The following is a 15559-nucleotide window of genomic DNA, read 5'->3' as shown; positions in this document are numbered from 1 at the left end:
CCTGCGGAACACTGAGATTTGTAAGACAGCCGTGTGGAGTAACCCCAATGTTTGTTAAATGTGCTTGACATGGATGCCAAGTTTGTAAGGTCAATACTGAAATCTTTTTGGTTGATCAGCTCCTTATTACCACTGTGTAAGGAATGGAGAGCTCACAAATCACTTCCTGGGGGATCCATACTAAAGACCTGTCTCTATAGTATGGTGCATTTGATATTTTTACAGGAATATCCTCCTTGCATAGACACAGTGCATGCTGATGTGGAAGTATTTGTCCTGGCATATCTATGCTCTCCTCCCCTAAAATAATGTAAACTAATTTGATGAAAAGTGTTCCTGGGTGCATCCACACCTGGGGCATATCAGCTAGGAGATGGGACTTTTTTCTGTTTTAGGCCACCAAAATCTTAATGCAGATCTGGTCTGACATGCTCAAGAAAATTAGTTACTTCTGCTACAAGTACGTGTGGCCAATGGAGACTACATCCCAATTCCTGCATTTTGGGGTTGTCCTCAATCATGAACTTCAAATTGAGCAATGGAAAGAAGATTGCATTCAGTGTACCAACCCATTCTGATAAAACTGTGGACCATTAAGTCCATGTGTACCCCACCAGAATACTGAAATAATCTAGACTTGCATGCAAGAAGTGAAATCCCCACTCAGGGTGACAACATGAGTCATGTTTCACTATAGCCCTTCTTTCTGGGGAAAGAGATGACACTTTTTTGAAGCATTGGGAACTAGAACATTTTTTCTTTCTCTTAAATATCTGTGATCTCCATTATAATATATGAATGTGCTGTACTTATTAAGGCAGACAAGGTTCCTTGGGTGAATCTGATATCTTTTATTAGACCAACCCAAATGGTTGGAGAATAGTTATTAAGCAAGCTTTCGGGTTCAAAAACCCTTCGTCAGGCTAAGGAAGTTTCTGCAGTTGGTGTGTGCTCTTCCTGGATGTAATGAAAAGTAAAGAAGCCAGAGGCTGGGCTGGGGAGTCAGTTGTCAGGCAGATTATAATGTGTCATAAATCCAGTGTCTATATTTAGTCCATGATTTTTAGTATCCAGGAGGTTGATGAAGTGGAGCTCATAGGCAAGTCTCTGGGAAGTGCTGTGTAAGTTTCCCTTGAGGAAACTTGCCCTGACTGACATAAATACAACATAGTATGGTACTAGCACAGGCAAGCAGCAAGGCTACCTGAAATAACTGTGTTTTAAAAGTAAGGAATACTTGAGATTTGGTTTAAAAAAAAGAATGAAATGTACTTGTAATTGTAAGGTCTGTTTCCCCCCCTTGAAATCGAAAATATTTTATGGCTAACACATTTGATTCTCTTCTTCAAAGGATTAGTGTTGGAAATTACTATGTGCACTGTTGTTCCCTAGCTGAAGTGGCCTGGAGCTACTAGGAGCCTATTTAATCAGACACAATGACCAGAATAGTTAGCCATGTAACCATTTTAGCTGGTGCTTATGTTAAAAGAGCTGTTCCCTGTTTCTATTAAAAAAACCAACAACAAAACAAAAAACAAAAAAACCCACTTTTAAAGCTGTGGCATCATGCAAGGCAGTTGTACAGTTTTGTTTAGGAAAGCATTGCTGTACAAATCAAAACCTCTGCTTTCTATTTAAACCAACTAAAGCAAAAGAAAATAAGACAACATTGGACCTCGCTGAGATGTCTCATTCATACATTTCTCCCAGGCAAGCAAAGCTTTTTAGGTAGCGTATGTGGCACAGGTTCTTGTCTAAGAAGCAAGTGCTGTGGACTTTAATTTGTATTTGTCCCAAGCTGTCTTGGAAGTTAGGTGTTTAAAAAACAAACAAACCCAGAATTCATAATGGTTTACTTGCCTGCTTTCTGCCCAGAGGTGCTGTGGTGAGAAACACTATTCTTGTTGGGCTTTGCAGTGGCTTTCTTGGGACAGTGCTGGTTTGTGTCTTCTGAGGTGGCAGGTTCAAGCCCAGCTCTATTTAAACAGCAATTGGAGATGTTTCCTCTAGCATCTCTAAACCAATAACCATGGATGCCAGAGAAGGTATGATGGGGGATGGATCACTGTAGATATACTCTCTTCACATTCTCTTTCTCTAGGGCATCTGCATCTCCCATTGTCTGAGACTAGGATACTGGGCTTAGATGAACCATTGGTCTGACCTACTACTTATGTTCTTCTGAATTTTCTAATTTGACCCTGAGTTTATGCTGAAAGTAGATTTGAGTAAAGCCAAGACAGTGGATTCAGAAAAGCTTAAAATTGTAACTCTACATTCCTTTTCTCCTCAGGCCTGTGAGGCAGAAAGCATTATGTTAAACTTAGCAGGACAACTCATCATGGTGCAAAGGGATCGGTCTGGCCCCCAGATACGGGAGAAAGAGAGTAGCTCTAACCAAAGGAAGCTTGTGAGTAAACAAACGTGCATAGGATTTCACAGTCCTTTTCTTTCAAAGGGGTAAGAGGACTGGGCAAGTTGTGAAGGTGGCTGATCCAGGCTTAAAACTGTAGCTGCACTTCTGTGTCTGACCAAGCTCATAGAATCATGCCAATGAATTCTGACCAGCATAACCGTCTTTCTGGTCAAAAATTCACAAGCCAAGCTTGCTGCTTCAAATATTTGCATCTACACCACTACATATATTGTAGTAGCATGTGGAGTCCTCAACTCAGGATCAGGGCCCATTATCCTAGTGCTATGCATGCTTCAGGTAATAAATAAATAAATAAATCCACTCTGGGGCCTGTTTGTAAACTGTTCATGTATTTGTGATGTGCTGTCACCTTGAGGCATCAGTGCTAACAAAAATGAATAATGAAGCTCTTCCATGTATGACTAGACACTGTTTGCAAGAGGTAATTCATATTAGTGTCATTTTAAAGATCACCAGTTCCACAAACATCTGCAATGATGAATTGTTTGAGCAGGTCTTTAGTAATACCAGGGATCCTGGGTTTTGGGGTTTTTTTGTTTAAAAATCACAATTTCTCTGATTTATAACCTCCCCAAATCCACCTTTATCCCTAATTAAAATGAAATGCCACTATATATGTAGGTATCTGTTGAACACTATTTTATTGATATCTTTACAATTTTAAAGCAATTTGGAAGCTTACTAGTGCCCTAATCTATAATAAAATAAATTCTAAATACCTATACATTTCAGTGTTTGATTTTGTATTTCTTATCATGGGAAATCGGAGCTCCCCCTGCCCCCTTCACTCACTAGGACGCAGGTCCAGCTGTGGCTGGTGGATCCCCGCTGCTTTGTGGTGCCGAGCAGCCCTGATATGCCCATGCCCTGCTCATGCCATTGCCCCTCACTCCCCAACCACAACCCTCCACTCTCCCCAGCCCTGCTGGGGCTCCCAGCTGCCAAGGCTACGGGCGCAAGAACCCAGGTCTGCTGCCTCCTGCAGCAGTACCTGAGCCCTGGCTGCTGCATGTGGGAGGCAGTGGCTGCTGTGGCAGAGCTGTGCCTGGCTCTCTCTCCCATTTTGGCAGCACAACTAGAGTGGACTCTGTCGGGGGAGCTCCCTGCACTACTGCCCTCCCTCCTCTGCAGCCTCTGTGGTGTGGCAGAGCAGGGCTCAGTGGGGAAGCTCGTTATCACCACCATGAGCCCCATGCTGCCATGGCAAGGTACCCCCTGCCCACCTGGCAGCAGGGAGGAGCACAATTCTGCACTGCCACCCCTGCTACTGTTGGGCGAGCAGGGGGCACCTTACCATTCATAGATGTTAGGGTCGGAAGGGACCTCAATAGATCATTGAGTCCGACCCCCTGCATAGGCATGAAAGAGTGCTGGGTCTAGATGACCCCAGCTAGATGCTTATCTAACCTCCTCTTGAAGACCCCCAGGGTAGGGGAGAGCACCACCTCCCTTGGGAGCCCATTCCAGACCTTGGCCACTCTAACAGTGAAGAAGTTCTTCCTACTGTCCAGTCTAAATCTGCTCTCTGCTAGCTTGTGTCCATTATTTCTTGTAACCCCCGGGGGCGCCTTGGTGAATAAAACCTCACCCATTCCCTTCTGTGCCCCCGTGATGACCTTACAGGCAGCCACAAGGTTGCCTCTCAACCTTCTCTTACCATGATGAGACGGCACTGAGCTTTCCCACTCTGCTGTGCCCTACCATGCCAGGTCCTGCCCATAGCCCAGTGGGGAGGACAGCAGGGCGGGGAGCCCAAGCTTGCAGCAGGCAGCCCACACCTGCCCGCATGTGGCAGGGCACATGCCCTCCATGTCCCCCTGGGAGTGCGTGCAGTGGCAGAGAGCCGTGGCCTGTCGTCCCCCCCCCTCTCCCGACAAGCCTCCCGTGGCCCTGTCCTACAGCCTGCCTGGGCCCTGCAGCCACACCGTCTATGCCTGGGCTCCCAAGCCCCGTGCATCACCTCAACTGGGCAACAGCTCCAGCCCCAGCCCTTCCCAACTTCTTCCCTCACTATAGGGGCCTCAATTCCTCCTCCTTCCCCCCCCGATTTATCTGTGGGGAGCTGCCTGGCAGCCATATGCATGTCTATGTGCATGCATGCACATGGCACCCCCTGCAGTTGCCCTTCTGTTCCACCAGCTGCTTGCAGGCTGGAAGTCTGCCAGCCTGCAAAGGGAAACCCACTGTTTCCTGTGGGGTTTTTTCCTCCTTTAAAGGAGAAAATCTGGGTTTTACTGTGTTTTTCTGTGTCAAACAGAAAATCCAGATCCCTGGTAATAACAGAGGCGTGGTCATAGTTATACTGAAGAGCTGCTAGGGATTGAAGCAAATATTTGCCATTTTTGTGGTATACCATTAGCTTTAGACTAAAGGGGAAAGAAAGCAATTTGTCCAGCTTTCTGACTGTTATTGGCCTTAGCTCCTAGGTGAGAAATGAAGAACATCCCTGTTGATGGGTTTATATTAATTAGTGGACTTTTTCCTTAGTGTTCAAAATGCAGCATAGGAATGACCAGTCTTGCTTCTAAAAAAATAAAAAAGCAACCCAGTGACTGATGTGAGTGTGTTCTGCAGAAGATTGTCATTCCTCTGTTGAGGAAAGAATGATAGTGCAGGTTGGCAACAAAATGAGAAATACTTGCATTTTTATAAAATGATCCTTTTTTTTTTTCCCTCCCAGCTGCCTTTTTGTGCTCCAGTTGTACTGGCCCAGTCTGTTGAAAATGTCTGGACTACTTGCAGGGTCAACAAACAGAAGCGCCATTTACTGGAGGCACTGTGGCTCAGCTGTGGTGGATCAGGTATGAAAGTCTGGCTTCCTTTGTTTCCCAGAGATCACCGAAAACCACATTCCTTTCTATCAAGACGGATCATGCTGCCCTTCCACATCAATATATACCCTTTGGCTGTTCTATTTGAAGATGCCTTGGTTCTTGGTGCTGTTAATGACACTGTGCTCTATGACTGTTTATACAATCAAAGCAGTGCACAAGAACATTTGGAGGTCCTCTTTCCTTTCTGCATTGTTGAGAGAACCTCTCAGATCTACCTCCATCACATCTTATGCCAGCTTTTGGTTAGGAACCTAGGTGAGCAAGCCTTGCTTTTGGCCCACTCCTGTGCCACGTTACCTTACTTTCCTCATGTACTAGAACTGATGCTTCATGAAGTGCTGGAAGAAGAAGCTACCTCGCGGGAGCCCATTCCCGACCCTCTCCTTCCCACTGTGGCTAAGTTCATTACAGAGTTCCCCCTCTTCCTGCAGACAGTTGTTCATTGTGCTAGGAAGACTGAATATGCTCTGTGGAATTACCTTTTTGCTGCTGTTGGAAACCCGAAGGACTTATTTGAGGAGTGCCTAATGGCCCAAGACTTGGACACAGCTGCCTCCTACCTTATTATTCTACAGGTAATAGTATCCTGTCTCTCATTACAAAAGGAAAGTGGCATTTTACCATCTAGCATGCATCTTGCTTTTGTTTAAAAACAATCGTTGCCCAACAAAAATGGGTTTGGCAAAATTTTTTAACTAATTTATGTAACAAACTTCTTTGGCTGGGGAAATATCCTTAGCTGTATCTGTTCTGTTTTGGGGGTGGTTAAAAGAAAACCACCTTTGATTTAGTATGTAACAGAAAAATGAAAAACCACAGTACAAAACATGGTATATCTGTATCTAACATTCTTGAGCCTACTTCTGTGTGTGGAGCTGGACTCCAAAAGTGATTTGCAAAGTAGATGACTTTAATGTGCTTTGTGTTATAGAACATGGAAGTTCCAGCAGTTAGCAGACAGCATGCCACTCTTCTGTTTAACACTGCTCTGGAGCAAGGAAAGTGGGACCTTTGTCGTCACATGATCAGATTTCTTAAAGCCATTGGCTCTGGAGAATCAGACACACCCCCAGCAACACCTACACCTCAGGTTTGCTAGGCAAATCATCAGTATTGCATGTCAGCCACTAAATGTTATGATCCTCACCTATAACCATCATACCTAAGCATGTTTACTTCATTTGGTCATGCTTTATTTTTGCTGTTTTTGTTATAGGAACCCAGCCCAAGTGGTGGCTTTGAGTTTTTCAGACATCGTAGCATTAGTTTATCCCAGTCAGGAGAAAATGTTCCGTCTAGCAAATTTAACCTACAAAAAACACTAAGTATGCCCTCCGGCCCATCTGGAAAAAGGTAATGTTTGTGTTGCAGTACAATTAGAATGGTCTGCCTGCTGTCTTGGCCACTATGCAGTCCTTGCCCTGTATGCACACTGTTTACACTGTACCAAAACTTACAGTTTTAAGACACAGGTTTGTTTTCTTGTTTGTTCTCCTGCATTGTAGGTTATTCTGTTCTTTCATTTTAAGCTGCCCTGAGCCTTTGTTAAGACGGGCAACATTTAAATTGACTTAAACACACTAATAACAACAGTTGAATGAGGCTTAAGCTTTATAAGGCTCCCAGTTAAGTCCCAGGCACTGAAATTGCAAAATCATCATCCATTTAAAGAGACCTATTTCTAGCACTTAGAAAGTGTGAACAAAATATTGCTGGTGTCCAGGCATAGTGGTAGCCCAAGCATGCACAAAATGACATGTTCGTTTTAACTGTGGAACCTGTTGCTTTGGTCAAAGGTGACCTCAGCCAGTCCTTATAGTAGGTGTATAGAAACCTGGATTGTCTGAATTGGCACTGGCACCAGTGGTTGAGAGATCTTGAACATTCAGAGATTTCAGATTTCTAGAGGTTCTTCTGTAGCACTTGCATACCTGATTATCATAGATCATATTATCTCATGTTGAGGGATAATTTTTTCCTCCTTTTGCTTTTGCTGTGACCAGTCTGTCTTACAGAAGGGTTTTAGACCGTGTTTGAGCTTTGAGCTCTTCCAGTCCTACCTCAGAACTGTAAGACTTAGCCTGATGACATAGGCTGAGTCACAATTACAAGACTTCACTGGAGCTAGTTGCATAGCTGGATGAAGTCAATGTCAGCCAGGCAGAAACTGCTGGGAAATGTTGGTATGTCATGCCAGCAATGATTCCGTACTCACCAAAATATGTGAATCCAGCAAAGGGGACCCCCTCTTCCATCTTTCTTGAGTTGGGAAGCCCATATAAATACAAAGACCCAAGGACAATCTTCATGCATGCATTGTGCAATTGAGCTAGTCAGAACTTGCCAAATATTTCTGGAAGAGATCTGTAGTCAGTGCTGACAGACAAAGCAACTGCCCTGTTATAGCTAAACTAGGGGCATCCAAGATACTTCCCCCTGACACTGCTGCCACTTGTCTTGCTGCTAAATTTCTGTCCCTATGAGCAATCCTGCAAGACATAGCCAGATCACAGAGCTATGTCAGTGAGCCTCGGCGGCTGCCCATGGGCTGGAAGTTTGTTGGTGGGAGGAGTGGCAGTTTCTATGGTTCTGGACACTGTGGCAATTAATGCTGTTCCTTGCCTCGCCACCAGACTTCCAGCCTTGCTGATCAGATGACCTGGCTCCTCGCTACTCATCTGGCCCATGGGGCTGGGTGAGTTTGACACAGAGTGCCAAAATCCTCCCCATTATCTCAGGAGACAGTACAGTTATTTGATCTTTGCAAACTTTGTGACAGTCCCTTCACAGTCCATCTTGTGGTGATTTGCAGCTCGCTTCTAGGCATTTTTAACCAATTATAAGTAGTTTATCAAGGAGAAGGAAAATGAATGTCAATGAAACTACTTCAGTGTAGAAACGGAGTCTAGTGTCCACATCAAGAAACATTGCTTACAAGGATTGTCTTTTTTGGGTTGTTTTTTTTCTTCTCCTTTCCTAACTGTTTGTTGCAGAACTTCTAGGGCAGTGGTTTTCAAACTTCTTGAAGTCAGAGAACCCTTTCATATAATTTCTTCCACCACAGAACCCCTGCATCTGACTCCACAGGCTGAGAGAGCTCATGCAGAACCAGGTGTCCTGGCCCAGAAATGGTGCACTGCCTCCAGGCCTGATCCATCATTACACCCCATCTCTTTTGTAGACCCCCTGATGACCTGTCACAGAAATCCAGGGTTCCCCAGAACATGGTTTGAAAACCATTGCTCTAAAAGGCTTTTCCTCTACTAAAGGAAAGCTGTACATGGGTCTTTAAATTTACTTCTATTAGACCTTATAGGTTCACCTTTTATGTCTTTACCACATGTGGTTTGTTCCATGTCTCCATCAAGATATCAGTGTTAGGGGCCATAAGCTCTAATTGCAGGCCCCTCAGGTAAAGCTTTCCATAGGGGATAAAGTATCCCTGAAACCACATCCCAGTTCTTTACCAAAGGTGGTTTTTGAATTTCATTTATAACATACCTTCCTACCATAATTTTTCTTGGAGCAGCAGTTAAATAGAAAGGAAGAAATTATTTGTTGGACATGTATAGGTACTTTTAATTTTATATGGATGGCCTGATCATTTTGGAAAGTCTCCCAGATTTTGTAGTATATGGAGATGGGGTTAAAAGCAAAGTTATTCTTAAAACAATTCCTGGTTGAACCTCTTTTGGGACAGACTTTAAGGGCTAGACAGTAGATGCCAGCCTTGAAAAGTAACTTTGACAAGTTCAGTTTACTTTAGTTGAAGAAATGCAGGGACAGCACGATTTTCATGGGAAATCGGACCCGTCCACCACCACTCTCTGGGTGCAGCCCCTCAGCCAATCTGCGACCCATCTGACTGTGTAGGCATTAATGCCACAGTCGCCTACCTTTTTAATGAGAATGGGGTGGGAGATGGTGTCAAAGGCCTTCCTAAAGTTCAGAAAGACTACATCCACCGTGACACCTGCATCCAGTGATTTTTGTGACCTGATGGTACAAGGCAATCAGGTTGGTCTGACTGGACCTGCCTCTAATGAACCCATGCTGGTTGCACCATCCCGCCCCTGCTGGTCCTTCCCAGATGTGCTCCTGGATAATCTTCTCAAAGAGCTTCCCCAGAATCGAAGTAAGACTAACGGGGCTATAGTTGCCCGGGTCTGTCTTCCTCCCTCTTTTGAAAATGGGGACAACATTGGCCTTCTTCCAGTAGTCTGGCACCATGGCCAGAGCACCACGAGTGCTTGGCCATGCCAGGGGCCCCTCGGTAATCCCTGCCAATTCCCTCAGCACCCTGGGGTAGAGAGCATCTGGACCTGCTCATTTGAACACGTCCAGCCCCTCCAGAAGTTCCCAAACTCAGTCCTCCCTGATCCTAGGGCTGGCGGAGTCTCTCCTGAGTCTGTCCTGAATCACAGTGGGGGAGTCCTGGTCTCTGCACAAAAAAATGGAGGCAAAGAAATTGTTAAAAAGGTCTGCCTTTTCCATTGGTGCAACCACCAGATTGCCAAGCGTATGCCGCAGGGGCCCCATGTTACCCAGTGGTTTCTTCATACTCCCTATGTATTTAAAAAAGAACTTTTTGTTGTCCTTGATGCTGGCCCTAGTTCCATATCTGCCTTAGCTTTCCTGACAGGCCCCCTACAAACCTGAGCCTATCTCTGGGTGAAGGTTAATGTAATTGAGTGGTAACAAGATTAGACTACAAGCTGGATGTTATCTTCTTTGTGTGTGTTTGGCAGGTGGAGTAAAGACAGTGATTGCGCTGAGAACATGTACATTGATATGATGCTTTGGCGACATGCTCGGCGCCTGCTGGAGGAAATAAGGCTTAAAGACCTAGGCTGCTTTGCTGCACAGCTGGGCTTTGAGCTTATTGGCTGGCTGTGTAAGGAGCGAACCAGAGCTGCCTGTGTGGAGGACTTTGTGATCACTTTGAAGAAGCTCCACAAGGATTTCCTCTGGCCATTCCCTGTCATCCCAGCTTCATCCATTAATTCACCCTTCAAGAATGGAAAGTACAAGACAGGTGCTGTACCATTTGAGTTAACTTAGACCAGTGGGCTCCAACCTTTTTAAGTAGGAGATCACCTCTGGCATTTAAAAGCAGCCCAAGATCTACTGTGCACTACCACTCCCCTCTCCCTGCCCAGCAGGTAAGTCTGTGGGGAGGGAAGGGGGTGGGCAGATCGAGGCAGAGGGAGAAAAAATTACTTGGGGGCGCATCTCCCCAGCAGGTAAGTCCCACCCGGCTGGGGCCCCACTCAATTTCCCCCTGCTTCTGCCTCTGCAGCCCTGGTTTCGGCCTCGGCAGCCCGCCCCCTCACTGGGGGGGCCTCGATCTAGCCCCTGCCCCTTCCTTCCCCCATGGACTGACCTGCTGAGCTGGGGTGTGCACATGCATGCACACGGGCACTCAGCCCCCACCCCAGCCTCGGATCGACTCTGTGAGGCTCCAAGATCTACCGGTGGATTGAGATCCACTAGTTGGTGATCCCTGACTTAGACTATTTGTCTCTTCTGTAATCCTTTACCCATAGGTGTCTGGTGCCTCTTGAGTCAGCATGGGCATGTGCCCCTCCTACACCAGTCAGCAACGGGGGGTGGGGCAGCCAATCCCACTGATGTGTCCCTGGCAGCCAGTCCCACTGATGCTGTGGGGGTTGTCTGTCCCGATTCCACCCCCCCCCCCCTTACTTGTCATAAAAGTGGCCATGCCACTTCCGGAAGTCCTGTCGCCACTTTTGCTGGCAGCCCTGCTCCCTGGCCGGTGATTGCAGGAGGGCACTGGCGCGCCCCCCTGCCTGCTGGCAAAACAGGGAGCGATACACACCCCTGACAGGGTGTGCATGTGCACCCCCATGTACCCCCTACATGTCGCCCCTGCCTATACCTATCAGTCCTGCCTTGATTCAGCTGAGCAAGGAACAGGCTGAAACCGAATAGATGGGGTTTGTTTAAGAAGGGCTACTGTTAAACATAGCTCTGAAGTCTTCATAGTAATCCAATTATGCTCTAGTTTCTGTTTACACTTCCAGGTGCAGTAAATCAATTGGTACACAGATTTAGTTCAACTTTTTGTTATAAGCCACAGAAAATGACTAAAATCAGTGCATTTATGTAGCTTATCACAGACTTGGCCAGCTATTCTGTTTAAAGATGCATTGTGTGGTGATGAGGTTGGTAGAAATCGGGAATTTGCTGTAGTTCTTAACCATTTATTACAGTGCTGCTGTTCCATTCCCTGGCATGTTACTGTATGAGATTCCTAAATGGACCTAGGTCTTATTTGTTTAGCTGAGCTCTGGTAGTGGTTTATTAACTGATGGGTTATTCTATGCTAAGTGCGTAAATACAGTGAGGATCGTGGAAGGTTTTGTAACAACCCCAACCTGGCCATTGTCTTGCTATTGTGATTTGACAGAAACTTGATCATTAAAATGTAAAGTTATGAGTTGTTTTGGCTCCTGGAGATCTTTTTTAAATAGCTTTGGAACACTAGGTGATATTTTTTTTTTCTTGAGGGCTACCTGAACCTTCTCCTTATTTCTAGCTGTTGGGGAGCAGCTGCTGAAGTCCCAGTCCACAGACAGCTTTTTAAACATGGAAGTGGACACTGGGGTTCCAAGCGCACCACGAAGTCACAGCTGGCTCGGCACGATCAGCTCATCCCAGAGAGAGATGGACACGGCTTCGTCCCATGGACCTCACATGCAGGATGCATTCCTCTCGCCTTTGTTAAATAAAGGTAGGCGGTATTTCATTCTTTTCTGGCCTCTTTGCCCTTGGAAAACAGCATCTGAGAATGAATGCAACATTTTCCTTTCTGATGTCTCTGCATCACAGCTGTTCTGTGGTTCAGGAGCCTCATGGAGAAGGACCAACTTAAAGTGTGTTTAAAGGCTAATGAAGGTAAAATTCATACAGCTGTTAGAATGCCTTTCCTTACCTACATGGGTAACACTGGCAACTCAACCTGAAGATATCAATATCCACATTAGGCTTAAGTTCAGTTTCCTTGTGGTAGCTTGTATAGCTTGCAAAATGAGAATGGAGTAGCCATTTCCAGTTCTCAGTCCATTTCATTTGCTGAACAAATACTGCCAAGTAGTGCTCTTAATTTGTTTTTATTGTGTGCGTATGCATGCATGTATGCCCACACCACTGGCAAGAACCAACAACCTTTTCATTGACCTGTGTAGACAGCCTGTCATGTTCCCCACCCTCAACCAACCAACCAGTCTGTGCTATAATTGCCTAGTCCAATTTTACCATACTGTTATAAGGAAACTTTTTAGGATATTTGTCACTTTTCAAGTGCCCAAGTTGTTGGTTTTTTTTTTTCAGTAAGTTTTCTAAGCAAGTACCTGTACCTAGACCTCAAGAAACCTTTTTTTTTTTTTTTCCTATTTAAAGGAAACATTAATAAAGTGTTTGAAAGGTATTGAGAGAATTTGGGATGGTCTTCTCACTAGTGTTCTGGTGCTTCAGGTCTTGTGTCATGACTCTCCTCTCCCCTCAGTGGGGGGCTTCTGTCTGCAGCTCCTTCTGAAGTCTTCCATGTGGTTTTTTGTTTCTCTGTCACATCTAGCTCATCCTCCCCAAGAGTGGCGAGAATCCTGTCCTTATGGTACTTTCAGCTTTTAATGGCTGGATCAAAATATTGGTACCACTGTATGTGACAGTGGACTGTTTTCTTCCACCATGAACTTGCTGAGTCTCTTTACCCCTTTCTGTTTCAGTCTATTCACATATAAAACATATTACCCAATACTTCTACAATCAATTCTTGATAAGAATGCAGTGAAGTTTAAGCAATGCAGTGGTAAGGAATTGTGAGATCCTCTGAAAACTAATTCAGCCATGCAAAGCAACAGTTCCACCTTCACACAGAGCAGCAGTGCCCAACCTCCAGCCCTCAGAGCCGGGGTAGACAATATTTTTTGGCCGGAGTGCCGAAAAACACCATACTGCCTACCTTGGAAGGTGCCAGAGTGCCGGCATGCCAGAAAAACAAAACAAGGGCAGGGGGTACATGGCAAGATGCCCTGCCTCCCAGCCCTGCTGCCCCCTGCCCCCCACCCAAAGCCCCTTGCTCTGAGCAGGGCTTGCAGTGTCCCAGCTGCCTGCTGGGAGCAGCCCGGGCTCCCAGCTGGCGGCGGCTACCCAAAGCTGGGGCCGGCTGCAAACAGCTGTGCCGGGCTCCAGAGCCCCAGCATCAGCTTCGTTCCAGTCCGGCAGTGGGGGAGGGGCCTGAGGCAGCACAACCCCGGTCTCTCCACCTCTCCCAGCACACCTTGGGCTGGGCTGGGCTGGGCTGCCCTGCTGTCTGCCCCAAGGTGTGTGCACAGTCGCCGCCAGCACGGAGCTGATGCCAGAGCTGTGGAGACCGACGCAGCTGTTTGCAGTCTGCCCACTGCTTGCTGCAGCTGCCCAGAGCCTGGGCTGGCTACAAACAGCTACGCCAGGCTCCAGGGCCCAGTCACCAGCTCTGTGCTGGGAGCAGGGGAGAAACCAGAGTTGCGCTGCCTCAGGCCCCTCCTCCACTGCCGGCTCCGAGGCACGCGTGCACGCACCAGAACAGAGCTAATGCTGGGGCTCCAGAGCCTGGCACAGCTGTTTGCAGCCAGCCCCAGCTCTGGGTAGCTGCTGCTGGTGACAGAGCCTGGGCTGCTGCTCCCAGCAGGCAACCGGGATGCTGAAAGCGCTGCTCAGAGCAGCTCGGGCTCTGTCATTAGCAGTAGCTAACCAAAGACCGGGGCGGCAGCTACCCAGAGCCAGGGCTGGCCGTGCTGTGCTGAGCAAAATGGCCTCACGTGCCATGCTTGGCACACGTGCCGGGGGTTGCTGACCCCTGCCTCAGAGCCATGACATCTGGCTCATGCAGTTCCCTGTGGCCTGGAAATGTGGCAGGAGAGTGGTGGCAGCAGTAATGCTGCAGCTCTGGTAGCTCTTCCACTAAACTTTCACACGCTCTTGCCCTATGCAGGAGCTCTGACTCCCTTTCAGCCTTAGTGCAGACTACATGGTAGCTCTGGCCCCAGCCAGGTAGCAGTGGTGGCAGCTCCAGCCCTGGAGCCACAGCAGCTCCTGTAGCTACGTGATTTTGTCTGTTCCCCTTAGGCCACATGCACTACATAGTCTTCCCTGGGTTAGGGCTGGAGCTAAAGCCATAGCAGCCACTTGCTCCAGGCTGTACTCAAATCCAAAGTGTTTTCCTTATGTTGAATTGGGAGGAGTAGTGGGGGTAGAAAACCTTATCTTGGATTTGAGTCAGATAGGTGAACTGGTTTAGTACAGTGTTTGATAATTTGCATCTCCTTTCCAAGTAGTCTGCATTGGTTCCTGCAGGACCAGTCACGTACAGATTGCCCAGTTCATCCTGCAGAATCACTTTTACTTGACAAACCGGAATTGTTGATGTACCAGGCAATAGCAAGAACAATTGCTTTGCTTTGCTTCATGCAAGCAATTAAGTGGATACTGACCGCCCCACCAAGAGCCTTATCCATCCATATCTCAAGTTAGGAATGTTTGTCTGACTCCTGGATAACGAGGAACTGTTGCTGTGTCACAAATAGTTAATATATTTTCCTGGGCAGTTGTTAAAGGAAGCAATGGAAAAAATTGAATGCTCTTAAATAGGTTCTTGGCTTTTTATGTTTTTTAATCTCGCTCTCTCTCTCTTTTTGGAAGGTGACGAGTGTAGCATTGGTTCAGCAACAGACTTGACAGAAACGAGTTCTATGGTGGATGGTGACTGGACCATGGTGGACGAAAATTTCTCTGGCTTAAGTCTGACGCAGTCAGAGCTGGAACACATCTCTCTAGAACTGGCCAGCAAAGGGCCGCACAAGTCGCAAGTTCAGCTACGGTAAGTTAGCTTGTTATGGTATTTCAGACTAAAATGAATGATTTAGTCCTGGCATCTGTAATGCTGTTCAGATGAAGAGTGACTCGTAGACTGCATTTGTTCTCATATTGACTGCATTTTCTTCTCATCTAGGTATTTACTGCATATCTTCACGGAAGCAGGGTGTTTGGACTGGTGTATTGTGATAGGACTTATTCTCAGAGAGTCTTCAGTCATCAACCAGGTTTTTAGTATAATGCAAACCTCTGAGATTGATGGAGAGATTTGGCAAAATATCAAGACTGGCCTGCATGCTGTAGACAGATGGGCTTCCACAGACTGGTAAGTGTTACATTTCACATTCTTGTCTCAGCCAGATGGCTGAGCTGAGGGCTGGCTGGGATTTTATCGTTTAATCTCTACAGGATT

The 15559-nt window shown here is 46.5% G+C and overlaps 1 protein-coding gene across 7 annotated transcripts in view; it reads left to right on the top strand.

Moving 5' to 3' along the window:
- The window catches only part of RIC1 (RIC1 homolog, RAB6A GEF complex partner 1), an 84564-nt gene that overhangs the window by 64659 nt on the left and 4346 nt on the right, over window positions 1-15559 (top strand). For 6 of the 7 annotated variants that reach the window (XM_006018375.3, XM_025197550.1, XM_025197551.1 and 3 more), the window contains 8 exons: window positions 2294-2410; window positions 5118-5846; window positions 6203-6361; window positions 6488-6624; window positions 10020-10306; window positions 11831-12025; window positions 14974-15151; window positions 15284-15472. In XM_006018375.3, the coding sequence (XP_006018437.1) occupies window positions 2294-2410; window positions 5118-5846; window positions 6203-6361; window positions 6488-6624; window positions 10020-10306; window positions 11831-12025; window positions 14974-15151; window positions 15284-15472 (1991 nt within the window). The remainder of the gene's footprint in view (window positions 1-2293; window positions 2411-5117; window positions 5847-6202; window positions 6362-6487; window positions 6625-10019; window positions 10307-11830; window positions 12026-14973; window positions 15152-15283; window positions 15473-15559) is intronic. The other variant, XM_014517284.2, reaches the window with a different exon arrangement.

The sequence above is a fragment of the Alligator sinensis genome, unplaced genomic scaffold (assembly GCF_000455745.1).
Source record: "Alligator sinensis unplaced genomic scaffold, ASM45574v1 scaffold392_1, whole genome shotgun sequence".
Lineage (NCBI taxonomy): Eukaryota > Metazoa > Chordata > Crocodylia > Alligatoridae > Alligator > Alligator sinensis.
This window is presented reverse-complemented; position numbering and strand designations above follow the sequence as displayed.